This window comes from Sus scrofa, chromosome 12 (genome assembly GCF_000003025.6).
Source record: "Sus scrofa isolate TJ Tabasco breed Duroc chromosome 12, Sscrofa11.1, whole genome shotgun sequence".
Taxonomy (NCBI): Eukaryota; Metazoa; Chordata; class Mammalia; order Artiodactyla; family Suidae; genus Sus; species Sus scrofa.
This window is the reverse complement of record NC_010454.4, coordinates 5,184,835-5,209,649: the sequence shown is the minus strand read 5'-3', so window position 1 is coordinate 5,209,649 and position 24,815 is coordinate 5,184,835. Positions and strand designations below refer to the sequence as shown.

General features: G+C 61.2%; 2 protein-coding genes across 3 annotated transcripts in view; one reads left to right on the top strand and one right to left on the bottom strand.

Annotated features, from left to right (window-relative positions):
* Positions 977-6,462, top strand: UBALD2 (UBA like domain containing 2). Of its 2 annotated transcripts, none has more exons than XM_003357957.4 (3): positions 977-1,379; positions 1,709-1,771; positions 5,364-6,462. In XM_003357957.4, the coding sequence occupies exons 1-3, from the start codon at positions 1,260-1,262 to the stop codon at positions 5,679-5,681; spliced, it is 501 nt and encodes a 166-aa protein (XP_003358005.1). In that variant the 5' UTR covers positions 977-1,259; the 3' UTR covers positions 5,682-6,462. The 2 variants fall into 2 exon arrangements, with proteins under 2 accessions (XP_003358005.1, XP_005656979.1); XM_005656922.3 differs by having other exon boundaries at positions 1,113-1,379; positions 5,361-6,462.
* Positions 5,853-24,815, bottom strand: part of QRICH2 (glutamine rich 2) — a 29,267-nt gene continuing 10,304 nt past the window's right edge. The window contains 17 exon segments of the mRNA XM_021066596.1: positions 5,853-7,718; positions 8,513-9,088; positions 10,518-10,646; positions 11,351-11,438; positions 11,739-11,886; positions 12,177-12,380; positions 13,008-13,109; positions 13,358-13,423; positions 13,927-14,048; positions 14,167-14,331; positions 14,488-14,766; positions 15,410-15,670; positions 17,990-18,104; positions 18,892-18,989; positions 20,311-20,396; positions 20,826-22,379; positions 22,382-23,870. Of these exon segments, the coding sequence (XP_020922255.1) occupies positions 8,898-9,088; positions 10,518-10,646; positions 11,351-11,438; positions 11,739-11,886; positions 12,177-12,380; positions 13,008-13,109; positions 13,358-13,423; positions 13,927-14,048; positions 14,167-14,331; positions 14,488-14,766; positions 15,410-15,670; positions 17,990-18,104; positions 18,892-18,989; positions 20,311-20,396; positions 20,826-22,379; positions 22,382-23,870 (5,097 nt within the window). The 3' untranslated portion in view covers positions 5,853-7,718; positions 8,513-8,897.

The window sequence follows — 24,815 nt, the reverse complement described above, 5'->3', positions numbered from 1 at the left end:
GAGTTGAGATCCAGTACCTGAATAGACGTACTCTTTTTTTTTTTTTTTTTTTTGGGGGGGGTGTTTTTCCAGGCCACACCCTCAGCATATGGAAGTTCCCAGGCTAGGGGTTGAATTGGAGCTGCAGCTGCCAGCCTACACCACAGCCACAGCAACACTGGATGCTTAACCACTAAGCGAGGCCAGGGCTTGAACTTGTATCCTCATGGATACTAGTCAGATTCGCTTCCGCTGGGCCACAGAGGGAATTCCTATTCTATTTTTAAAAGATGGTAGAAATTAAAGTTTCAGTTAGGTCAAACAATTTAAGGGAAAATAATTTTTTCAGCTTGGGATATTAGTGTCTGCGAAAGTCTCATTTCCTCTTTGCCATTATATTTAGTGTCCCTTAACACCGTCTTCCAACTTCACAGAGCAAAGTTTTGGTCTAAAAACGTAGGAAAACTGTTTGGCCCGTGAGGTGGGTAGTGGCTGGAAAGAGGCTTGAAAGGGATACATGGCAATAAAAAGCTTTTTAAAAGTAGAGCTGCTTGAAAGTTTAAAAAAAATAAACAATTTTGAGACTCGAGCAGCTGCAAAGGCTCTGTCTGTTTTCTATTTTGATCGCTCTGTTTCTCGAGATGACCACATCTTTCAGAGGAAATGAGTCAAAGCCACTCTGTCTTGCTTTTCCAGCTGAGCATGTTCAGTTTCAATGAAGTAATGAATGAACTTGGCCGCACCACCCCCAAGCCTACAACAGCAAACAGAGGGGGCTCAGCCAATCAGCAGGCACTCAAGGTTTTCAAGTTGAGTTCAAAAGGACCCACGGGAGACCAATCAGCGAGTGCGGCTCCGCCCCAAACGCACGGCCGTGGCCAATCGCGAGCCCGGACAGGCCAAAACACAGCGGCCGGCCAATACGGGAGAGCCCCACGGCGCCGACATCCGCCAATGGGCGCGGCTGGGCAAAAAGAGAAACAGTGCGGGTCCACAGGCCGCAGGATTCGAATCGAACGTCTGTACCGGAGCCGGGCTCCGGCCGAGCGGCGCCGGCCAATCAGCGGCGGCGGCTCGCGGCCCCCGAACGTTGGGACACCCGGCCCCGCCCCGCGCTGTTGTTTGTGGTGTCGGCCGGCGGCGCGAGCCGGACCACAACACTCGCCCGGCGGGCGGCGGGGCGGCCGAGGGTCCGGGGGCCGCCGGAGGCGGCGAGCGCGAGCCGAGGGCAGCCGGCCTCCCGCGGCCGCCAAGCCCGGGAGAGCGCGCCGGCCGGAGCCATGTCGGTGAACATGGATGAGCTGCGGCACCAGGTCATGATCAACCAGTTCGTGCTGGCCGCGGGCTGCGCGGCCGACCAGGCGAAGCAGCTGCTGCAGGCGGCGCACTGGCAGTTCGAGGTGCGTGCGGGCCGAGCCCCGCTCCCCGGCCCCGGCGCTGGGCAAGGGCGCGGGCCGGGGCGCCCAGCCGCGCGCCGCGCAGTCGTCTGGGGGGGTGGAGAGGGAAACTATTTATATCGCGAGGGCAGGCGCGCGGGGCCGCGCGGTCTCGCGTGGGGCGCGGGGCCCTGCCGCCCGGGACCCCGCGCGCGGCCCGGGGACGCCCCCCCCCCCGCCCCGAGGGGTCGGGCCCGGCGGCGGGGGCGCCCCGGCCGCCCGGGCAGGGCCGGCGGGTGGGCCTCCTGCCCCGGCCCCGTTAACCGCCGCCCTGGCGCTGTGTTTGTCTGCAGACCGCCCTGAGCACGTTTTTCCAAGAAACCAACATTCCCAACAGCCACCACCACCACCAGATGGTAAGAGCGGCCGGGCCGCGGCGGGAGGGCCGGCGGGCCGGAGGGCGGGCCTCGCCGCGGCCGCAGCCCCGCGCGGCCGGGCCGGGGCCGCTGTCAGCAGCCGGCGGTGACAGCCATGTTGCCGGGGAGCGCGGCGCCGCGATGTAAACAAAGAGCCAAAATGTCTTCCAGGAAAGAGCGGCTCCCGCGGCCGCCGGCTCGCCCAACTTGGTGGTCCGGCCCCCGGGCTGCTGCAGCTCGGCCCGAAGCCTATGCCCGGCAACTCTCGCTGGGCCAGGGGCTTGGAGGGCAGCGAGGGTGGCCGGAGGAGGAGCTGGGCGGCAGGGAGTGGGGAGGGGGCTCGAGGGACGGAAACCAGCCGTCTGGGGAGCTGGAAGCCCGAGGGAAGGGCCTGGGACCCCTGCGGTGTCTGTTTACGGGGGTCCCCTCTTGCTGATGGAGTGGCAGCCCCCCGCCAAACAACCCAGCTCTACAGGGAACGGGAAGGGGGTACACCCCCACCACCACCCGGCCCCGGAGAGCTGGGCTCTACCCAGACAATTACATCCACTCTTTCCTGCTCAGGTCTGGAAAAAAGACGTACTGGGAGAGTGGAAGGCTTTCAGATTTTTGGCAAGATAAGCCAAGAATGCATTTAATCTCAGTAGGTGAAGATGCGTACAGCCCAGGAAACAGAAGTGGTTCAGGGCTGGATTTGCTTGGTTTCTTCTCTTTCCCGAGCTGGCCCCAGGCCTGGGCCTTTGCCCTCCTGGCCATAAGGTATCCTGCTCTCCACCGGCACAGAACTTTCCTTTCACTTTAGAGGCTTGAATGCCTTCTCTACCCCTCTGGTTGCCTGTTAGCCCTGCTGAGGGGGCAGGACTGGGCCCCGAGACAGCTTTGTAGAACACGATTGCCCAGACGGTCTGTGGTGGCTTCTGGAGAGCATTTTTGTCATTTTTGACACTGGGCGTCCTTGCCCATGGCCCCCTTCTCAGAGCTGCCGCCTTGTCTGGAGAAGCTGCAAATAGTTCTCTGCGGTGTCTCGTCCTTGACACCTAGTTGCAAAGGACCCTTCGAGACGGGTCTGTCTTGACCCTCTGATCCCACGTTTCTCCTGGAATGGCCCACGCTGGGTATAAATTAACAACCAAAAATGCATCGGAATATGATGGGTGAAAATGCCGGCTGCGGGGCTTCGGCAGGTGAGGCCAGGCTCTTGGTGAACCCAAGGGGGACCCTCCCCCGCACCTGACCATGAGAACACTCCAGCCGAGTCTGGAAACATCTTGCCTCCATCTCCTCTCAGGAGGGCCTTGAGCTTTGCTCCACCAACTGCGGTCATTTCAAAAGGCCCAGGCTTCCAGCACAGCCACGGTGTGCTGCCTTGCACCAGGGAGGTGTGCCCGTGAGCGCTGGGGCTGGCGGTCCTTTTTAGGTTGGGTTGCTCCGTCCCTGCAAATCCCGAGGGGTTGTAATCCCCTTGAAGCTTCCCTCAAGGGCTGTGGCTGGCTTTGTAGCAGATATTATGATCAGTGTACCCATCTGATTGGTTTTTCTTTTAAGAGAAATAAGTCAAAGGACAATGTTAAGACAGCAGAGACCAGAGATGGCAGAAAGCCATACCAGAGGTGGCCCAGGCTGTGGTTGTCCCATCAAGTTCTGGAGAGACACACAGCCGGAGGCGTCTTAGATAAGGGGGGGCTCCCGGGTTAGATTGGGAAGGGCCAGGAAGTTCGCATGAGCAGGGACGCTGGCTGTGCTTGAGAGCTGGAAGGCGCCATCCTTAACTGTTAGAAGCAGTGCTGGAGGGGCTTTTACAGGCCCTGGTTGTACGCAAGTTGAAAGACCTCCAGAGAGGTTGAGGAACTGGCCCGGGCTCACACAGGCAGGCGGGCACGGGCCTGCTCTTGATCCGGGCTGCTCTCGGAGCCGGGTGGCTGGCTTGGTGAACTGGGGAAGTCGGTCACGATGCTGTGATGCAACTGCTCCCCCCGCCCCCCCATTCATTGTTTCCTGCTGCCGAGAAGTCAGCCCTGGGGTGGGGGGGGAGGCGGGGAATGGTGGAGGGAGGAGGGAAATGGTCTGGGTGGGGCGGGGACTGCTCCAGGTCCTGTGGCTGCCCCCCCCCCCCCCCCCCCCGCCCCAAGGACAATGGTTGGAGGCCCCCGCTGCTGACGTGGGGCCGGCCTGGTTAACCCGAGGGGGTTTCTCCCCCTCCCGTGGGCCTGTCCCCATTTAGGGCTGGGGTTTAACTGCAGGGCTATGAAAGCTGCCTCCCTGCCAGGTGAAGAGCCCTAGAATCTTGCTCCCCAGCCCTGTGCCTGGGGGAGGGGCCCGTGTTGCTAAAATTAGGAGAAATTCAAAGAAGGTCTCCCATGGCTTCCTGGGAAGGGGAGCCGCTGCTGCGAGGTCAGATCTGGCTTTGTGCTGCCTCCTCCACGTGCGCTGGGGAGATGACATCCCCATGCTGCGGGTGGGGGGCCTTCGGGTCCCCTGGGTGTTTGCAGGGAGGGTGCCAGTTGTAGCCCGGCAGCCCAGCCCCCGCCGCTCCTGGCTGGGGTCCATGCTCGGGGTGGTGGCGGAGAAGAGCAGATGTGGGGTGTTTGCAGCTGCCCCCAACAAGAGGTGCTGGGAGGGGCAGAGCAGACGCTGGCAGCATCTGGCCAAGGCAGTCCGGGGGTAGATGCCGGGGACACAGGAAACCGGCATCACTGTTTTGTCCTCAGGGGCCCAGGCAGGCGGGTACACTGGCTCCATGCACAGGGGGGCAGGTGCTGGGTGGAGATGAGCTTGGGCCTGCAGCCTGGGAGCCTGGAATTCAGCGTTCAGCTCGTGCCCGTAGGGCTGTGTTTCGGGCCAAGTGCCTTGAGCCCTGGGTCAGTCTCCTCATCTGTGAGAAGGGAGGCAGTGGAGACAGACCCCCCTGGCTGGTACTGTCCGCGGGGAGAATGGTGGGGCTTCCCCTGGGCCAGCTTGGTGGGGGGACCCTGGATCTGGCCTCAGCCAACAACCTGGGAACATCTGAGGCCCTTTGACTGAGGAAGCAGGCTGGCTTCTGCGCCAGGGCGAGGCGCTGAGCAGGGGTGTCCTGGGCTGCTCCCTTGTCCTCACTTTAATTGGACACCCTGGCTTCTAGCCGGAATGAACCATTGACTCCTGGCACCCAGGGCGTCATCCCCAAGCATCAGGGAACAGGCTCTGGTTTTGACAAAAATTGTAGGCATCCGACTAGGCACGAGGTTGCGCGTTGGATCCCTCGCCTGGCTCAGTGGGTTAAGGGTCCGGCGTTGCCACGAGCTGTGGTGTAGGTCACGGATGCAGCTCAGATCTGGCATGGTTGTGGGGCAGCTATGGCTCCAATTTGACCCCTAGCCTGGGAACCTCCATATGCCGCAGGTGCGGCCCTAAAAAGAAAAAGCCAAAAAATTGTAGACATCTCTCTCCACTTTCTTATTGTTCAGGGTGTGAAGGGCGCTTTTGTCCTGTTGAGATTGCTTGTGGCTTGAAACTCGGGGAGAGACAAGGGGCCCTGTGGAAGGCCCCCTGCAGGCCGCTGTGCCGTGGCGGGGGTGGTGGCAGCCCTCTGACCCCCCGTGTTCTCTCCCAGCAGATGGGCACCCCCAGCAACACACCGGCCACGCCGCCCAACTTCCCCGACGCCCTGGCTATGTTCTCCAAGCTCCGTGCCTCCGAGGGCCTGCAGAACGGCAGCAGCCCCATGACCGCCGTGGCCTGCTCCCCTCCTGCCAACTTCAGCCCCTTCTGGGCCTCGTCCCCGCCCAGCCACCAGGCCGCCTGGATCCCGCCCTCCTCCCCCACGGCCCACAGCTTCCACCACCTCCACCACCCACAGCCCACGTGGCCGCCTGGAGCCCAGCAGGCGGGCCCCCCGCAGAAAGCCATGGCTGCGGTGGACGGCCAGAGATGAGACTCGATGCCGCCGGGCGCGGGGCTGCAGCCGGGGCCGTCGAGGCCGTCGGGGGAGCTGGGGCGGGCGGGGGTTTCCTGAAGATCGCACTGGAAGATTTTATAAGAGAATTTTTGTGGGTGGGGGGCAGTAAACGTCCTGAGCCACTTGGGTCCTTCAGGAGTTTCTCTTCAGGCAAGTTTTTTTTTTTTCTCTTTTTAATATATAACGATAATATATATGAATATATAAAAATAACTAATGTATGTGAGTATGGGGCTGGCTGACAGGGTGTTGTCCGCGGGGAAGGGTCGGGATCCTCCCCCCAGCCCCAGGGCAGGTGCTGGAAAGCCAGGGGGCCCGAACTTGGGGTCTGCTAGCTGCCTCCTCTCAGAGGTCACACCTTCTAGAAGCAGAAGGATGATCACCCCTCCACTCCAATGAGGGGTTGCAGGAGGGGCTCCCAGAGGTGCCGGTGGCCGCAGGTGGGGGGCTCTTGGCCATTGAGAGGCTCTCCCCACCCCGCTGGTGGCTGGCTCCTCTGTCACTCTCCAGTTCTTGTCACCTCTCCTGGTGTCGCCCGTCTCCAGCTAGGGGTGCAGGGCTTGTGTGGGACTCAAGAGCCGGCTCGGCCAAAGGCCCAGGCTCTGCTGGCGGGGGCCTGACCCCGCAGCCACCCTGCCTCTCTTCCTCTGTGTCTGCGGCGATGGTGGAGAGCTTTCCTTTGGGTTTTGGTCCCCAGTCAATCATCTCACCAGGGTGAAATTTTAATTTAAAACTTAAAAGAGACTTTTCTAACTTCCCTGGTTTGCGGTGCTTTATTTACCTTGGTGCGGGGCAGGCCCTCCTCGGTGGGTTGGGAAGCGGGTGGGGGGCTCGCCGTGGTGCGGTCTTGGGGCCACCGTTGTCACACGGCTGGTCTGGATGTTCGGACCGGGGCATCCAGACCAGGCGGCTGATAGGCCAGGCTGGATCCGATTGGATGGGGGGGGGGAGGAAGGGCTGGTCCTGGCTTGCCGCCGGCGACCCCCTCCTTGGCCGTCACCGCACAACTCCCCACAGGCCAGGCCTCAGCACGCAGGGGGGCCTGTCTGCAGTGGGCGGGGGGCTGCCTCCCCACCTGGGGGCCCGATGGTGGCTCCAGGCTTCTGCTGGCCCCCCAGGCACCTTCCCGCTGAGCCCATTTCCAGTCTTCCTGCCCTCGGCCTCCGTTGGGGTGGCCTGTTCCAAAGGTCCACCGGGGCTGTTGGAGCCACAGAGACGGGGTGGGCCCCCCAGGGGACTGGTTTCCTTTCCCTGCTCAGCCTCCAGGCATCAGGACGGGGGGGCCAGGCAGTGGTGGCGATTCTTGGCCCAGTGGGGCCCTTTCTCAGGCTCTGGAACAGGTGGGTGAGGAGCCCACCCCAGGCTCGGGCCTCGTGCTGCAGCCCCTTGGCCCCAGCCCCACCCCGTCCACACTATGGTCTGTTCCCTCTGTCTTGGCAGCCCCAGCACTGCAGTGGGCGCTGCTGGCCGTCAGGGCTGCGGGGTCCGGAGGTTCAGGCCCCAGGTGCTGTGACACTTGGGAAGGGCCCCACCAGGCAGGCCAGAGGCCCCCCGGCCCCCCAGCCTGTTCACATCTGCCCAAGGTGGCCTGGGGCAGCCCCTGCGGGAGTGGCGTGGGGCCGGCTGGCACAACTTGGTCCCTCCGTGTGTGACCGTCCCTGTGCTCTGAGGCTGGGTTTGTCCTTTCAGTTTTGTTTCCTGGTTGGAAACGCGAGACTCCTCCCTCCCAGGCCCCTCACCCTGCCCACCTGTGCTTTCCCAGGCTGGAGGGGAAGCCCCTCTGGGGCGCGTGGGCGCTGGGTGCTGGGCGGCCGGGCCCAGGTGCAGGGGTGCGGAGGTGGCCCGGGCTGCTTGGGGGACGTCCTTGCCCTTCTGCGGCGGCGGTGGGGGGCCTGGCTGCGGCTCCTCCCTGCCAAGCTGCTGAGTCTGGATCCTAGGCCGGCGACCAGCCCCACCTTCCGACATTTCTCAGCTGGGGCCAGAGGAGGGGCGGGCCCTGGTTTTGCCTCCCAGCTGCAGAGAAAAGGGTGTGTGTCGGGGGAGGGTGCCCACTGGGGCCCTGGCCCGCCAGCTGCCCCCTCCTGCCCAGCCCAAGCATTTTGTCCCACACCACGATGAATGGGCCTCTGCAAGACTGGGGGGTGGGGGTGGGGGTGCCCCTTCCCGCAGGGAGCACCTGCCCACCTCTGCCCACACAGGGATGGGGAGAAACCCTATTCTGGGCTACTTCCTGCCACACTTTCCTGTGTGACTGTCACCCTCCCCTCACACCCTAAAGCAGGCCTCTTGCCCCAGGCATTCCCTTCCCTGCATAAGGTGGGGGGCGGGAACCCCACCTTAGAGGAGGGAGCCCACGAGAACAAATCTGCAGGCAGAAAACTGCTTCGGGGACTTTAGAGGCCTCTGGGTTGGGGGGGCCGGGGGGGCAGCTCTCCCTTGACCCCGGGGCTTTGATGGGGGACAGGGGCTTGTACCTTACAGTTGACTCGGGACACAGTGAGGAGCCCTCGTGCCCCTTTGGGGCCCCTGGAGGTAAGTACATGGAGGGAAGTGGGCTGGAGCAGGACAAGGGCCAGGCCTCCAGGCCGCTGGGCAACTACCAGACACACCTCTGCTCTCTCTTCCTGGGCTGGGGGGCAGCCCGTGGTCTGAGCCCCTCCTGTGTGCGTCTGCAGCAGCCGCTCAAGGCTGAGCCACCGAGGACAGCCACTGGGAACTAACTGGTACTGGTGGCACTGCTCCCCCACCCTTGGATGTGCCAGGACCCGGGCGTTGCCCTGAGCCAGCAACAGACCTGCCATCCTTACCTTGGTTCCAAAGTTCAGCCCGAGCAGGAGCACAGACGCCAGGCAGCGGGGCCAGCCTCCAGGCCTGCCTCCCCCATGGAAGGCGGGGCCGGTGCCAGAGAAGCCTCGGCACGGGATGCAGTGCGGGATCCGACGCGAGAACAGGAAGTTGGGAGCAGGCAGACCCCTTGCAGGCCCACCAGCCCTGGGGGCCTGGGGTCTGGGCTGCACTGCGGCCTCTTCGCTCTGGTGTAACACGCAGCCCTCTGCAGCGCCCTCGCTGAACAGCTCGGCCTGTGGCCTAATTCCCAGGCGACCAGGGTCTGCCATCCACCTGCCGCGGCCCCTCCCTCTCACCAGCGCTAGAGAAGACTCACAGCCCCTAAACGTTTATTTATAGCTCTGCTCAGGGAGCAGCGGTGGACCTCGGCCCCCGGGTGGGCTCCTCCATCCCCTCCCCAGGAGGCACGTCCATCTGCATCTCCAGTGCTGCCGGCAGGTTTGCCATGTCGCTGGGGCTGGGCAGGTGGCCCGCGCTGGGCTGGGAGAGGTTCCCCCCTGAGGAGACTGGTCTTTCTTGCTGCTGACGGGAAGGAGCTGCAGGACAAGAGGGGCCGAGAGGGCTCGGGATCACTCCCACGCCCCCCAGGGCCCCACCCCAGCTTGCCTGAGGCCCAGAGGTGTCCAGAGCAGCCCCTTGAGCTGGGGCCGGCCGGGCAGCGAGCTGGACAGTGGGCAGGGGTGAGCCTTCCCAGGCGCCCCTAAGCGAAGCTCCTTTATAATCTGAGTTAAAAATAAGCCCTCGTCGGGGCCAAGAGCCTACCTCGTTGGTAATGTTCCCTCTATTAAAGCAGGGACAGTTCAGGCACGATTCCCACAAGCAGGTGCAAGAATTTCCCCTAAGAACGCCCTCCCTTTTGCTCCTGCTTCTGTAATGTTTTAAGTGCCCTCGGCATAGACGGTGGAGTGCTGAGGAGAAAAAAGCTCAGTACCTCCAAGAAAAGAGTGCTGAGAGCCAGAGCCACACACCTTACCCTTGGTCACCAGGGCTGGCTCCGGGGCCAGAGAGCTTTGGCTTTGAACTCCAGCTCTGCTGCTTCCTAGCTGTGTGACTCTGGGCAGTGTTCTCAGCTGTAGGTGGGAACGAATGATGGTCCCTCCCTTTTAGCGCGTGAGAATTAAAACTGGCTCACAGGTGTGAAGCCTCTCAACAGCACCCGGCTGGTGAGGGGCCCTCAGTAGAGCCCAGGGGCATGGCCACACCACGGTTGGCTTCCGCTTCCTCCAGGCACTCATTGAAGGCGGGAGCTGGAAGGGGCGGTGAGGAGCCCCCAGGGCTGGGCTCGTCACCTGGGCAGGGGACGAGGGGGGTCCTGACCTTCCTGCCGGCATCTGCAAAGCACTGTGGGTACCTAACTTCTTATGGGAAGAAAGTCAGCGTCTTTCCTAGATTGTCAAGGGGGGGGCCTAACTCTAGGCAGCCCTGATCCCGCACCCCTGTATTGATGAGGTGGCTGGTCTGGAAAAGGGGGAGACGTGCTCGGAGTCATGTGGAAGAGATCCAGCCTCATGGCTCCAGGCCAGTGTCCCTCTCTGGCTCCCAGGTCTGGCCAAACCCCAGGGGAGCCCATAGTCCCCTGACTCTCAGGCAGGATTTAGATGCTCAGGGGAGAGCAGGGGTCCCAGGAGGGTCTCCCAGGCCTGGGGGCCTGGCTGGAGGAGAGGGGTGCAGGTGGGCCGGGGAAGGACTCGGGCTTGGAGCCAGCGTGGGCTGCAGCCCTGCCCCTGCTTCCCGTCCTGAGAAATGGGGGCAGGCACCGTGTCTGCCCCACAGACCCGCGCACGGCGAGCTCAGTCAGGGCTCTCTGCTCCCCGCATTCCACCACTCAGCTCCCAGGCCCTCCCTCTCGCCAGGAAATGAAGGTATGTGCCAGCCCTGGGTGGGAAAGGGGCCAGGCGGGCGAGGAGGAGAGGCGGGGGCAGTGTCGAGACCACCCAGAAGGGCCCTCCCGCCAGAGGGAGCTACCTGAGTTGTGGCCCGCCAGCATCCGCGCGCTCTGGGGCCGGGAGAGTCGCTGGCCACTGTCGCTGAGGGACGGCGGCTGGTGTGCGTGGGGCCGCAACTGCTTGGGCTTGGGCTTTAAAATCCCCAAGTCTGATGGGAGACAGTGGCGGGAAGGGTCAGAGACAGGGACTGGGAGCGAGTGGGAGCTCTGGGGGACCCGTGGGGACGGGGCGAGGGCTGCTGGTCACCGCCAGCCGCAGCTGGCCTCCCCGGGTCTGAATTCCTGGACGGCCCCTCGGACGGACGCGCGTCACTCACTCCCAGGTCTGTCTGTCCGTCCGCCCATCCAGCCACTCACTGGGACAGGCCCCTGCCCGCATCGGCCCGGGGCCTGGGGCCCGGTGCGCTCTGACCCGGGTTTGTGGTTCGGGGCGGGGGCGGGGCAGGGAGGCAATTGGAAATGTGCACGCGTGGCTCTAAGTGGCGGTGGGACGTGACAGACCGCACGCCTCAGGACGGCTGCCCAGAGGAGGACGTTCCGGGGACAGGAGAGTCACTAAGTGCTCGAGGGCTCAGGAGAAAAAGGGGTCGGACTTGGCCGTGGTGATGCAGCAGGAAAACTGGGGCGGCCTGCAGGTGAAGGTTGGCTAGAAAAGATGGGGCCACCGCGACATCCCCGCTAACGGGCCGAGACTGGGAGCGGCAAACATTGACCCCGGGGGCTTCGGGGACCTGAACATTTGGAGTCAGGGAGGTGGAGGAGGAAGGCGGAGCTGCCTGGGCCTCCAGGAGCAGGGCAGACCTGTGGGACCCAAGCCAAGCCCGAGGGGCCTCTGGGCCACCTGGACACTCACTGTCTCTGCTCAGGATGCCTGGCAGCCTCGTATCCATGCGTCCCTTGTAAATATGTCCGTCCAGGCCCAGGATATCCACCTCGTTGTGCTGCGCAGGGGGGGCGGGTCCCATGACCACCGGGCACCCAGGGCTTCCCAGGCCTGCCTCCTGGGAGCCCTCGAGGGGGCTCCGGGCGGCCCCAGGGCCCAGGGACGGGGAAGGGGGCCCGAGGTGGAGGCGGATGCCCAGGTGGGCGGGTGGCCGGCATGCACCCTCCTTCCCAGGAGAGGCTTTTACAGGGTCTGATTAAGAGACGGCCCCAAGGCCGAGGGCCGCGGAGGGGACTTCTGGTGGGTGTTCCAGAGCGACCTCAGGCCCCTCCCTCGTGGCTCCCAGGCAGCGCCCCACCTTCATGGCAATCTGGATCTCCTCGGTGGGGCACAGGCCCTGCGACGGGTGCTGCAGGCGGCTGCGGCGGTAGGGGTAGGTGAGGGTGTGGCTGCCCCCGCAGCGCCGGGGCACCGTCGAGTAGGTGTAGTCGGCCGTCTCCGGCACCCTGTGGCGAAGGTAGCAGAGTCACAGGAGCAGGTGTGGCCTGGGACACACCTGTGGTGGGGTCGGGCTCGGCGGTGGGGAATAGAGGGGTGGGGGCGGGGCAGCACTCGCAGGGGTCTCGGGGCCACAGCTGGACCAAGGAAAGGCCAGGGGGTGAGAGAGTGGGGTGGCCCCCTGGCCCGGCCACCCTGAAGGGGACACGGACACACACACACACACACACACACACACACACACACACGCCCAGTGGGCAGACGCGGAGCCCTCCCGCGGCCCAGCCTGGCCGCCCACCGTTTATAGCAGGGGGAGCTCAGGCACTGGGCCTGCAGCAGCTCGCGGATCATTTGGCTGCTGGCCTTGACCGAGCCCCCGAAGTGGATCTGCACCTTCTCGATGTCCATCAGCATCTTGGAGTGCATGCTGCGCAGGCGCCCCACGCTCCGTTCCGTCTTCGCCAGGTCGCCCCGGGGGAAGGCGGCGCTGCCCAGCTTCAGGCTGCGGGGCGTGGGCCCAGCGGAGGGGTGAGCCCACACCCCCCCACCCTCCCCTTGAAACAGGACCCTGTGTGGGCAGGACCCCTTTACAAACCTGAGGGACCAGGGCCAGACCTGCCCAGGAAGGTCTGGGCAGGGAACGAGCAGGGGAGCCGGATGGACAGAAGCCCAGCTCTGCCAGCTGCCACTGGTGGGGGAGCTGGGGCCAGGCCCCCCCTCCCTGCCCTGCCGCCCTGGCACCCCTAGAGCTCTAAGTGCAGTTTGGAAACCACCCTTTCCACTGAAGCCCCAACCTTAGGAGGTGGAGAGGCTGCGGGGAGGAGGGCAGGAGCCCCAGGGAGAATGAAACACGCCCCTGCCTGTCACCCCCCCACGAGAGTCAGCCCCTCCTATCCTCCCAAGCACAGGGGAGGGGGGTTCTCAGAGGCAGGGTCCCACCAGGACACCCAGCAGGGCCCCAAAGGCGGGTGTGACTAGGCCCGTGCTCTCGTCTGATGCTCTGGCCCTAGGGAGCGCCAGGAGCCCCTTCAGACAGCACCCTAGCAGCACCCCCACTCCCCACCCCAGCCGGGGGAGCCCCCAGTCTCACCCTCCAGAGCCACCCTGCACAGGACTCCGCTGCCCATACCTGCGGCTCTGCTGCCGGACCTGCTCCAGTTCGAAAACCATGTAGGGGCGGATGGACCGGTGCCCAGGCAGGCCTGGGCTCACAGGAGTCACGGGGATGACTCTGGGCAGGGACAGACAGGCAGGGGCGGGGTGTGAGAAACCCCATCATCCAAACCCACCGCCCACTCCCCACCCGCCCCCTGCCCGAGGAGCCTCTCTGCCCGGGCCTGGGCTGAAGATGAGGCATAGGAGCAGCCCAGGGGTAGGCAGTGGACCCGCGAGAGGATAGGACAGGAGACGGAGGCAGGCAGGGAACAGGGGAGAGGAAGCCCTGCTGTGCCTGCCCCCGTTATGGCTGGGGTCACTCACTGTCCAGTCACAGGAGTCTCCAGGGGGCGGTCACATGAGAGGCAGTGGAAATGAGCCAAGAGCTGCCTGGGAAGAATGGGATACACCTGGAGGGGGAGTGCTGTGCCCAGAGGGTACCAAACGGGAGAGATGGAGAGCCCGGGGGCTTGGCTCTCTGCAGGCCAGGCAGGCTGGACGCTCAGTGTTCAGGGTGGCAGGACACAGGCCACCAGAGCCAGAACTGGGCCAGGCTCCTGGGGCACTCACAGCTCCAGGATGTGCCCACTTCTGGCACACATCCAGCACCCACCTACCCTAACCCCAAGCCAGGAGGGGTGCCCTGCGTAAGCCTCGGGCGCCCCCTGGCGGCCATGCATGGAAATCTTGGGACTCAAGCTGCCCTGCGCCCCACTCAGCTCCGGGGGCCTTGGATCCGCTTCCACCCCTCGCGCTCTCAGCGGTAATGCGGACTGGCCTGAGCTAGGAGAGTTGTCCTGGCTCTAAAACTCTCGCTCCTACTCTGCGATGGTCTCGGCTAGGAGCGCGCTGCTCCTCTGGGAACCCTCCAGCCAAAGCCCGGCCGCCCTCACCTCCGCATGGCGGCGGCCTCGTCCGCCTGGTAGAGGGGGGAGCGCTCTTTGAGCTGCTGTCGCAAGGATTTCCACCGATCCTCCAGGGACTGCCTCACGGGGTCCAGCTCCAGGCGGTCCAGCTGTGGGCGGGGCCGGGGGACCCGGTGAGCATCCAGGAAGCAGGTGGGGGCTGCGGCGCCCGGAGAGGGGGGTGCTGTCTCCGCCCCGGGGCCTCTGGAGCCTCCTTCTGCCCCTGACCTTGTTGTCCATCTGTACCAGGAGCTTGTCCAGCATCTTCTGCCAGTCCTGCTCCTGCCCGCTCATCTTAGCCACCAGCTCCTGCATCATGTGGTTCAGCTGCTCCGTGGTGGCGTCAAACTGGACTCGGCTCACTTTGCCCGCCAGGGCGCTCTTGTCGGCTTTCTGCCCAGAGAGAGAGGACGAGGCCCCAGGATGGGAGAGCGCCCGCTGGATGGAGGGGCCCCACTCCCTGCGGTGTCAACCCTTTTCCCTGAACCTACCCCGCCCCCTCGGCCTCCCCTCCCCAGCCGCCCTTTCGGGATGAGGGCCTGGCCTTACCACGTCAATCTCCATCTCCAGGTGTTCCCGGTTGGCCTTTTCCTTCTCCAGCTTCTCCAGTCCCTGGTACAACAGCTGGGAGGCCGAGGGCGCAGAGGATGAGGAGCAAGGACCCGGGGCTGTGCCTCGGCCCCCCGCCGCCCCGCCCCCCCTCACATCAATGTCCTTCTGCTTCTGCCGATGATCCTCGATGAGGCTGCTGGTGGTGACGTTGAGCTTCTCGCAGTCGCCCTGCACCTGCAGGATAGCGCCCTGGATGTGGCCCAGCAGCTCTTCGTCCTGCGCCAGAAAGACAAAGTCAGGCTCCCCCAGACACCCCTGGGGGTACTGCCGTCCCTGGAAGCGGGCTCTTGAAGCATCACCCAGCAGATAGGACAACTTTGGACCCCGTTCTGGCTCTGCTCTGGTTGCCGCCAACTGCCACCTCCCCATGGACTAGCCTCGAGGGGACCCAGCCCACCGGTGGTCTTGACGCCTGGGAGTGGTGAGCTGCCTGGGGCCCTGTAGGCTTTGGGTGTGGGCACCAGCTCCCCCAGCTGCCCTGAGCTGAACCTGAACTCTGGGGTCGAAGAAGCTGGCCTCAGGGACTTGTGGCACTTCCGGCCCCTCCAGCAGGCCTGCCCTTTAGAGGGGATAGGCATGGGAGCTAGAAGACCTAGAACCCTAAAGCCATGGCACGGCTCCACCCCCCACCAGTGGTGCTGTCCCCACCCCTGGAGCCTGCTCTGCCCCCTGGTTCCCTGGCCCCAGAGCCAGCTCTGTGGCTGCCCTTGCTGTGACCTGATGGAAAGACCAGGGACTTCTTTCTTTCCATCAGGGTGCCACAGGGCCCTGAAAAGAGCCATGGACAAGTGGCCCCTAGGCCCCAGCATCCCCCTGACCCGGGGGCTTCCGAGAGCGGCTCCCGTCACCATGGTATCACCTGGCTCTGCAGCTTGGCCTTCTTGGAGGGCCGGGAAGCGGCCAGGTTGCTGACCATGTCCTGGAGCTGCTCGTAGCGCTGCACCAGCATGCTGACCTGATGGCTCAGGTCCAGGCTGCAGGCCGGGCAGGTGGCCTCAGGGTCCAGCTCCCCGGGCGTCAGGGCTGTCAGGGTCTTCTGGGGGGCCACGCTTATGCTCATGGACAGCAGCTTGGAGGACGAGGCCAGCATGTTCTCGATGATTGTCCTGAGCTTGTCCAACTGGGCACGGGCGAGAGGGCAGGGGCGGGGCAGTGAGCGAGGCCCAGCCACACTCGCTGCGTCTATGCTGTCACTGCCAGCGTGTGCTTGCTGCCCTTGGCCTGCTGTGATCCAGGCAGTCGTTCCAGCCTCAGTGTCTCGCAGGGCATGCGGCACGCAGGAGGTACCATTAAATGGTAACCAGAGTTCCCAGGGAGGGTAGCACTGATGCTGATAAAGCCCTCACAGGACGGAGGGTCTCCAGCCAGCCCGCTGGTGCAGGGTGAGAACATGGCTCCTCTAGCTAAATCCTGGAGTGGTGATGTCTGTTAGTCAGTCAACAAACACTTCGAGGACCCTGATGACACCCAGGCCCTGCTCCTCAGGTCTGGGGACATGAGGGTGGGCTCACACATGCTCTGTCTGTCCCCATCTGGCAGGCAACTAACTATAGGAGAATATGATTTTCTTTTTTTTTTTTTGTCTTTTGGTCTTTTGTCTTTTTGTTGTTGTTGTTGTTATTGTTGCTATTTCTTGGGCCGCTCCCGCGGCATATGGAGGTTCCCAGGCTAGGGGTCGAATCAGAGCTGCAGCCACCGGCCTATGCCAGAGCCACGCAACGCGGGATCCGAGCCGCGTCTGCAACCTACACCACAGCTCACGGCAACGCCGGATCGTTAACCCACTGAGCAAGGGCAGGGACCGAACCCGCAACCTCATGGTTCCTAGTCGGATTCGTTAACCACTGCGCCACGACGGGAACTCCTGATTTTCTTACACCATATACAAAACTAAACTCAAAGTGGATTAGAAGCCTAAATATAAGCCAGAAATGAAAAAACTCCTAGAGGAAAACATAGGCAGAGCACGCTTCGCTGTAAATCACAGCGATATTTTTTTTTGGATCTGTCTCCTAAGTCAAAGGAGACAAAAGCGAAAATTAAAAAAGAGACCTAATTAAACTTAGAAGCGTTTGCACAGCAGAGAAAATCACGCAGAGAAAGAGAAGAGTAGGAGCTACAGCTGCCGGCCTACTCCACGGCCTCGGCCACACCCGATCCGAGCTGCGTCCGCAGCTCACAGCCTTGCTGGATGCTTAACCCGCTACGTGGGGCCAGGGATCGAACCCGAGTCCTCGAGTCCTCATGGATACTAGTCGGGTTCATTACTGCTGAGCCACAGTGAGAATTTTTGTATTTACTTTCCTTTTTTCTTTGCTTTTTAGGGCCACACCGCAGCATATGGAGGTTCCCAGGCTAGGGGTCAAAATGGAGCTACAGAAGCCGGCCTGCCCCACAGCTACAGCACCAGGGGATCCGAGCCACATCTGTGACCTACACCACAGCTCACGGCAACGCTGGATCCTTAATCCTCTTAGCAAGGCCAGGGATTGAACCCGAAACCTCGTGGTTCCTCGTCGGATTCGTTTCCACTGCATTGCGATGGGAACTCCTCTGTATTTACCCTCAACCAAGCTCCCTTTTGCTTGAGCCCAGCAAGCCTCTTGCCACTGGAAGAGCCCGCACTCCTGGGAAGGGTCAGGAGGCCGGGCCTGAAGCAGGGAGGGGAATATACGCTCTCACAGGTGTGGCCCCAGGGAGCCCTGGAGGCCGCTAAGCTCAGGGATGAGCTTTGGGATGGCAAGTGACCCTCGCACACACTGTCCACTGCTGCCCTACTGGGGACAATCAGCTCCTGGTCACGAAATGGAACATGCCACTGATCCTGCACACCTGCGAGGGGGACCAGAGTGGGGCCTTCAGCACACGGGGTCGGAGCTCCTGGACAAGGCCCCTGGGCCCCGTGCCTTTGCCCATCTGATCCCCCTGCCGGCACTCAGAGGGCTCTTCCTCCTCCGGATACCCCCCGGGAACATTCGGGGGCAACTGAGAATAGCAACTTTCAAGAAGCAAAGGCAGGGAGTTCCCAGGTGATCTAGTGGTTAGGGCTCAGCACTTTAACCACTGTGGCCTGGGTTCAATCCCTGGTCGGGAACTTAGATCCTACATCAAGCCACCACCGCACCACGCAGCCAAAAAAAAAAAAAAAAGATGCAAACGCAGACACTATCCAGGGAGTGAAAAGATAAGGCACAGAACGGGAGAGAGTATTTGCAAATTACATATCAGAGAAGAATCTGGGGAGTTCCCTTGTGGCTCAGTGGGTTAAGGATCCAGCGTTGTCACGGCTATGGCATGGGTTTGATCCCTGGCCAGGGAAATTCTGCATGCCATGGGCAGGGTCAAAAAAGGGAAAAATAAAATAAAACAGGCTGGTCTGTCTGCAGCCAACCCCAAGAAGGGCCCTGGTCTCTGCGGCTGAGGAGTGTGGAGTCCTCACCTGATCCTGGAGGTAGAGGGAGGCTTCGGAGACCGAATGTTCCAGGCTGATCTTGCCCCGCTCTTGGCTCTCCCTGAGCTCCGCCAGCTCCTTCTCGATGTCGGCCACGGTGACTCTGTGGCACGAGAGAGGTTCCAGCCTCACCACCCGCCTCCAGCAGCCTCTGGCTGGGAGTCCAAGGCCTTGCCTGTCCCACAGGTGACGGCCCAGAGTGCTGGCCTGAGAGGCTTCTGGGGGTCAGACCGGAAAAGAGACGGCTCTGAGGGGCCCTAGCAAATGCCCTGAATTCTCCAAGTGGAGACAGTATCTCAGGAGGTTGTTTGTTTTTATTTATTTTTTTTATTTTTTATTTTTTTGTCTTTTTGCCTTTTCTAGGGCCGCTTCCGCGGCATATGGAGGTTCCCAGGCTAGGGGTCCAATTGGAGCTGTAGCTGCTGCCCTACGCCAGAGCCACAGCAACGTGGGATCCAAGCCGCGTCTGCAACCTACACCACAGCTCACGGCAATGCCGGATCCTTAACCCACTGAGCAAGGCCAGGGATCGAACCCACAACCTCATGGTTCCTAGTTGGATTCGTTAACCACTGAGCCACGACGGGAACTCCTGTTTTTAATTTAAACAAATTATTTTTTTGGTCACGCTCGCAGCATGCTAGAAGTTCTGGAGCCAAGGATCGAAGCTGTGATGCAGCAGCAGCAACACCAGATGGAACCTTAACCTGCTGAGCCACCAGGGAACTCCTGAGCTGTTTTAAGGACCTGGGCGACTTCCCCCAGCAACGGGGATTAGCTATGGAAAGGCGGAGAACAGACATGATCTGGATCAAAGACAGTGAACCGAAGGCTTCTGTCTCCTCGTCCGGGAAGGCGTGATGCCAGGAGGGAGGACACAGGGGTTTTACCTGAGGATGCCCAGCTGCAGGCTCAGCGGGCCAGCTTTCACGTCCTTTCCCGTTTCTTGCTCCTGCTCGCCCTCCAGGATCTTGTTCACCCTGTCCAGCTACAAATCCGGTGCGAGAGGAGGGTCAGGCAGGCTTGAGAGCGCTGCTCTCTGAACTGACCTCTGCAGCCTGAGCAAGCCCCTCCCCTGTTCCCTAATCCCTTTTTTTTTTTTTTTCTTTTATTTCAGGGCCGTACCCATGGCATATGGAGGGTCCCAGGCTAGGAGTCAAATTGGAGCTGGAGCTGCTGGCAGCCACGGCAACGCAGGATCTGAGCCGTATCTGTGACCTACACTGCAGCTCACAGCCACTCTGGATCTTTAACCCACTGAGCAAGGCTGGGGATCGAACCTGCGTCCTCGTGGATCCGAGTGAGATTTGTTTCCACTGAACAACAATGGGAGCTCTCTGTTCCTGAATCCTAATCCAACCTTCTGACAAAGTGACAAAGCCCAAGCTCCCTTCTTAACACCCCTCTATCCCATGGGGGTAGAGAGCTGGCACTAAGAAGGGCTGAACCCTAAAAAGCAAAAAAAAAAAAAAGGAGTTCCCATTATGGCTCAGCAGTTAACGACCCCGACTAGCATCCATGAGGATCCGGGTTCGGTCCCTGGCCTCCCTCAGTGGGTTAAGGATCCAGCATTGCCGTGAGCTGTGGTGTAGGTCACAGACACAGCTCAGATCACACATTGCTGTGGCTGTGGCGTAGGCTGGCAGCTGCAGCTCTGATTGGATCCCTAGCCTGGGAACCTCCCTATGTCTCAAGTACAACCCTAAAAAACAAAAAAAAAAAAAAAAAAAAAGAGAGGAGAGAGAAAGAGAGAGAGGAGAGAGGGGGAGAAGGGGAGAGAGGGGAGCGGGGGTGGGGGGGTGGGGGCTGAAGATCTTGCCATGATCACTGGTCCCAGACAGTCCCACAGCTCCGAGTGATGAAAGCTGCTCAGGCCTCTTGGTTGGTGCAACTGAATCCTTCCTTTTTTTTTTTTTTTTTTTTTGATCTTTTTAGGGCTGCACCCATAGCATATGGAGGTTCCCAGGCCAGGGGCTGAATTGGAGCTACAGCTGCCCACCTACACCACAGCTACAGCAACACTGGATCCTTAACCCACTGAGCGAGGCCAGGGATCGAACCCTCACCCTCATGGTTCCTAGTCGGAGTCATTTCCGCTGTGCCACGACAGGAACTGCCCCCTTGTGTTTTGATTCGTTTCCAGTGCCCTGACGGGAACTCCGAACGTCAGATTTTAGGTCTGGGAGATAAACACGGGGACTATAAAGACACTAATCTCCGTGAAAGGGTGGTGCAGAAGCCGCAAACAGAAGCCGCAAGGAGGGTTGTTGGCGCTCAAAGGCAAAGGAGGTGGAGCCTCTCTGACTCACTTTGGCTTTTTCTTGACAAACTTCTTTGGTCAAGGCCTTCAAGGTCTTCACCTGCTCCTGCAGGTCGGCGGGGATGGACTTCCTGACTGCGGAGAAGAGAGACCTTAGAGCCGGAAAGGTCAGATGCCCAGGGGCTCCCGGGCCCGTTTCCAGCCCTCCGCAGCCTCCACCAGGCTTCTCCTGGGGCCGCAGCAAGGGGATGGGAAGACAGGAGGGTCCTTTCAGGGGATGAGTTCAACGCGATTGTTTGCTCCTCACCCCGGCTGCTCCCCAGAGTCTGGCAGAGGCCTAAGAACCCGCCTCCTTCCCTGCTAAGGCTCCTTCACTCCGACTGGCTTAATTCCATCTCTGGGGCCCTGTGGGCTATGGGAGAACCCAGCACGGGGGAAATGCTTTTCGGGGCCCCAGGCAGAGGGCCAGTGGCCGGGAGTTGAGGCCCGGGGGAGAAGAGGAGGCCACCCCTCGAGGACAAGGACGAGCATGGGGACAGCGGCCTCCCCGCCCCGCACACACACCCATCAGCGCCAGCAGGAACTGGAGCTTCTCCAAGTCCGTTTGGCCGGCCTGTTCCTCATCCAGCTCCTTCATGTTTTCCTTAAGCTCCACGTAGAGGCCGACGAGCTCTCCCATCAGACGAAACGTTTCCACTGCCATGGGGAAGCTGGGAGCCAGTTTATCCAGGGAGTCGTGCCGCTCCGTCTGGATATTGCTCCTGTCGGACGAGGCGCGGTGGGAACTGTCAGGCAGGGGTGTGTCCCCGAGAAAGGCGGCCTCGTGGCTTGGGGTGGTCTGAATAGACATGCGAGGGTGGCTTGCATCATACGTTTCATGTGGATCCAAACCCACCTGGAAGAACAGGTCTACACCCGGGTACCCTGGGCCACGAGGGCCGGGATGCCCGAGGTCCTGGGAACCTGGGCTAGACCGTGCCTGGTCGGGCGGCTCTGCAGCTGGGGCCACGTCACCACGCTCATCCGGTTCGGGTGTTTCCAGAGGCTGTGGATCCTGGCTTGCAGAACCCACGCGGGTGCGCAACGGTGTTGGGCCATGCTGGGCTCCGCCAGGAGGCATCAACCCTTGTTGATAGGCCTCTCGTGGTTCCAGACCCTCCTGGTCTGTACCTCTCAATGCCAAACCTTGACTGGCTAGGAAGGGTGACCCCCAGCCATGCTGATCTCTGCCAGGATATACCACGCCGTGCTGGTGTGGGCTCGGTGATAGGAAACTTGGAGGATCTGCATGGATTGTTGGAAAGCCAGGAAGCTCTGTGCCCAGTGGTATCAAGCCTCGATCTGTAGCAGACTGCCGCAACCAACGGTGATCTATTGCAGGTTGAACCAAACCACGCTGATCCGTACCAGGCCGCATGAAACCACGTGGATGGGCACCAGGCTGTACCAGACCAGGTGGAAACAAGCCAGGCATAGACGCACCAGGTTGAAAAAAGCCATGTGGAGCTAAACCAGCTTGCACTAAACCAGGCTGACCCGCACTGCGTTGCACCAAACCAGGCTGAGCCGCACCAGGCTGCACCAAACCAGGCTGAGCTGCACCAGGCTGGACCACGCCCGGCTGAGCTGCACCAGGCTGCATGATGCCAGGCTGAGTTGCACTAGGCTGCACCACGCCAGGCTGAGCTGTACCAGGCTGCACTGAGCCCAGATGATATATTCCAGGCTGTACCAAGCCAGGCTGAGCTGCACCAGGCTGCGCCATGCCAGGCTGAGCTGCACCGGGCTGCGCCATGCCAGGCTGAGCTGCACCGGGCTGCACCATGCCAGGCTGATATATTCCAGGCTGGACCAAGCCAGGCTGAGCTGCACCAGGCTGCACCAAGTCAGGCTGACCTGCACCAGGCTGCACCAGGCCAGGCTGAGCTGCACCAGGCTGGACCAGGCCAGGCTGAGCTGCACCAGGCTGGACCAGGCCAGGCTGAGCTGCACCAGGCAGGACCAGGCCAGGCTGAGCTGCATCAGGTTGCACCAAGCCAGGCTGAGCTGCACCAGGCTGGACCAGGCCAGGCTGAGCTGCACCAGGCAGGACCAAGCCCGGCTGAGCTGCATCAGGTGCACCAAGCCAGGCTGAGCTGCACCAGGCTGGACCAGGCCAGGCTGAGCTGCACCAGGCAGGACCAAGCCCGGCTGAGCTGCACCAGGCTGGACCAGGCCAGGCTGAGCTGCACCAGGCTGGACCAAGCCCGGCTGAGCTGCACCAGGCTGGACCAAGCCAGGCTGAGCTGCGCCAGGCTGCACCAAGCCAGGCTGAGCTGCGCCAGGCTGCACCAGGACAGGCTGAGCTGCACCAGGCTGGACCAAGTCAGGCTGAGGTGCACCAGGCTGGACCAAGCCTTGCTGACCTACACCAAGCTGCACCAAATTGGGCTGAGTTGCACCAGGCAGGACCAAGCCTGGCTGAGCTGCACCAGGCTGCACCAAGCCCGGCTGAGCTGCACCAGGCTGCACCAAGCCCGGCTGAGCTGCACCAGGCTGCACCAAGTCAGGATGACCTACGCCAGGCTGCACCAGGCCAGGCTGAGATGCACCAGGCTGGACCAAGCCAGGCTGCTCTGTGCCAGGTTGTATGAAGCCAGATGTTCCAAAACCGGGCTGCACAAAACCTTGCGGACCTGCAGCTACGTGTATCAAACCAGCTGATAACAATCTTTGCTGATCCATGGGAAACACTGCAAATCCATACTCATCTATGCCAAGAGGTACTAATCCACGCTCATCCCTGCCAAGTGGTCCAATACCACTCTTGTCCACGCCAGGCTGTCTTATACCACGTTGGTCTGTACCAGGAATTATCACACCGTGCTGAGGTGTGCGAAGTGGAACCACACCAGACTGATCTGAACGAGATAGTTCCAATCCTTGCTCATCTCTGCTGGGTGCCAAGGGTGGCACCACATCCCTCTGAACCATGTCAGGCAGTACCAATTCCTGCTCATCCATTCCAGGGGGTACCGCTCCAAGCTGACCCACATAGAGGGGTACCACGCCTTGTGCGTAAGTGCTAGGAGTGAGCGAAGCAAGCTGATCTGTGGCTAGTAATCCGAGTCCATATTGATCTGGCCTTGCAAAAATTGGACCCTGGCTAATGTATGCTCCCCTATGCCAGTCTCTGGCCAAGGTGGCTGGGGATAAACCCTGATAAACGGGGCCGAGGTGTGCATCTTGCTCCTCTCTGCGTAGATGTGCTAAGCCGTGCTGCTCTCTAGATGATCTGTGACGATCTGACTCTATTCTGAATTGGGACACTGTGGGGTGATAGGGTTTGGCTGGGCCAGCTTCATCCCAGGCCCTGGAGTGCTGTTCTCTGCCAGGAAACCCAGGAGCAGGGGTACCTCTGCTTCGGTCCCTGCCAGTAACCCCTTCAGAGGGGTATCCTATGCCACTGGTCCCCAAAAAGGTCTTATCTGTGATCAAACCAGTGGCAGACTCCATCGCCTGGTCAAGACTCGGACGCTTGGTGGAGGCTCCGCTTGGAATAATTATATCATTTGATGTCACGGAGGACTGCCCTCTGCGCTTAGGAAGGCCTGTTGATGACTCCGAGACCTGGTGCAAGAGGAAGGAAGAAATCAGTCATTGGAAGTGAAAATCCTCGATATAAGAGTCGGAGGGGGAGTTCCCGTCGTGGCTCAGTGGTTAGCGAATCCGACGAGGAACCATGAGGTTGCGGGTTCGATCCCTGGCCTTGCTCGGTGGGTGAAGGATCCGGCGTTGCCGTGAGCTGGGGTGTGGGTCACAGACGCAGCTCGGTTCCTGCGCTGCTGTGGCTCTGGCGTAGGCCAGCGGCTACAGCTCGATTCGACCTCCAGCCTGGGAACCTCCATGTGCCGCGGGAGGGAAAGAAGTCTGGAGTGTGGAAGAGGACTGAGCGCCCCTGGGAGAAAAACACCCTCCGGTCCCCCCCGAACGAAGCTGGACACAAAGACCGACGCTGACATTCGTGCAGGGTGGTTCTTCAGGTGTCTGAGAAGCTGCACATTCGTAAAGGACATGGTCATATGACGTTTCCCTCATGAAAGACATGCGGAAACCACAAAAGACAACTGAGCGACCTCAACTCTTGCTGAGTCTGCAAATCAAGGACGGGAGTAAAGTATCGAATTCAAGATACAAAGTCAACACCCTAAACCAGCTATCATGGAAAAAATAAAATATAGAGTCTCCCCCATCATTGACCTATTGCTGAGGGTGGAAGGGTTCACGGCAGGGCAAGTAAGCCGCATATTTCAAATGTAAAATAAATAAATAATGACATAAAATGTACGGCACAGGAGTTCTCCTGCGGTGCAGCGAGTTAAGGATCCAGTGTCGTCAACTGAAGCAGCTTGGGTCACTGCTGTGGTGTGGAATCAATCCCTGGCCCAGGACCTTTTGCATGACATGGACGAGGCCAAAAAAAAAAAAAAAAAAAAAAAAAAGTGGTGTTCCCATTATGGCTCAGGGGGTTAAGAACCCGAGGTAGTCTCTGTGAGGATGTGGGTTCAATCCCTG

Coding starts and splice junctions, on each gene's coding strand:
- UBALD2 (XM_005656922.3), top strand. CDS start 1,260: ATGTCGGTGAACATGGATGAGCTGCGGCACCAGGTCATGATCAACCAG. Junction 1,380..1,708: donor CGGCGCACTGGCAGTTCGAG/GTGCGTGCGGGC, acceptor GTTTGTCTGCAG/ACCGCCCTGAGCACGTTTTT. Junction 1,772..5,360: donor GCCACCACCACCACCAGATG/GTAAGAGCGGCC, acceptor GTTCTCTCCCAG/CAGATGGGCACCCCCAGCAA.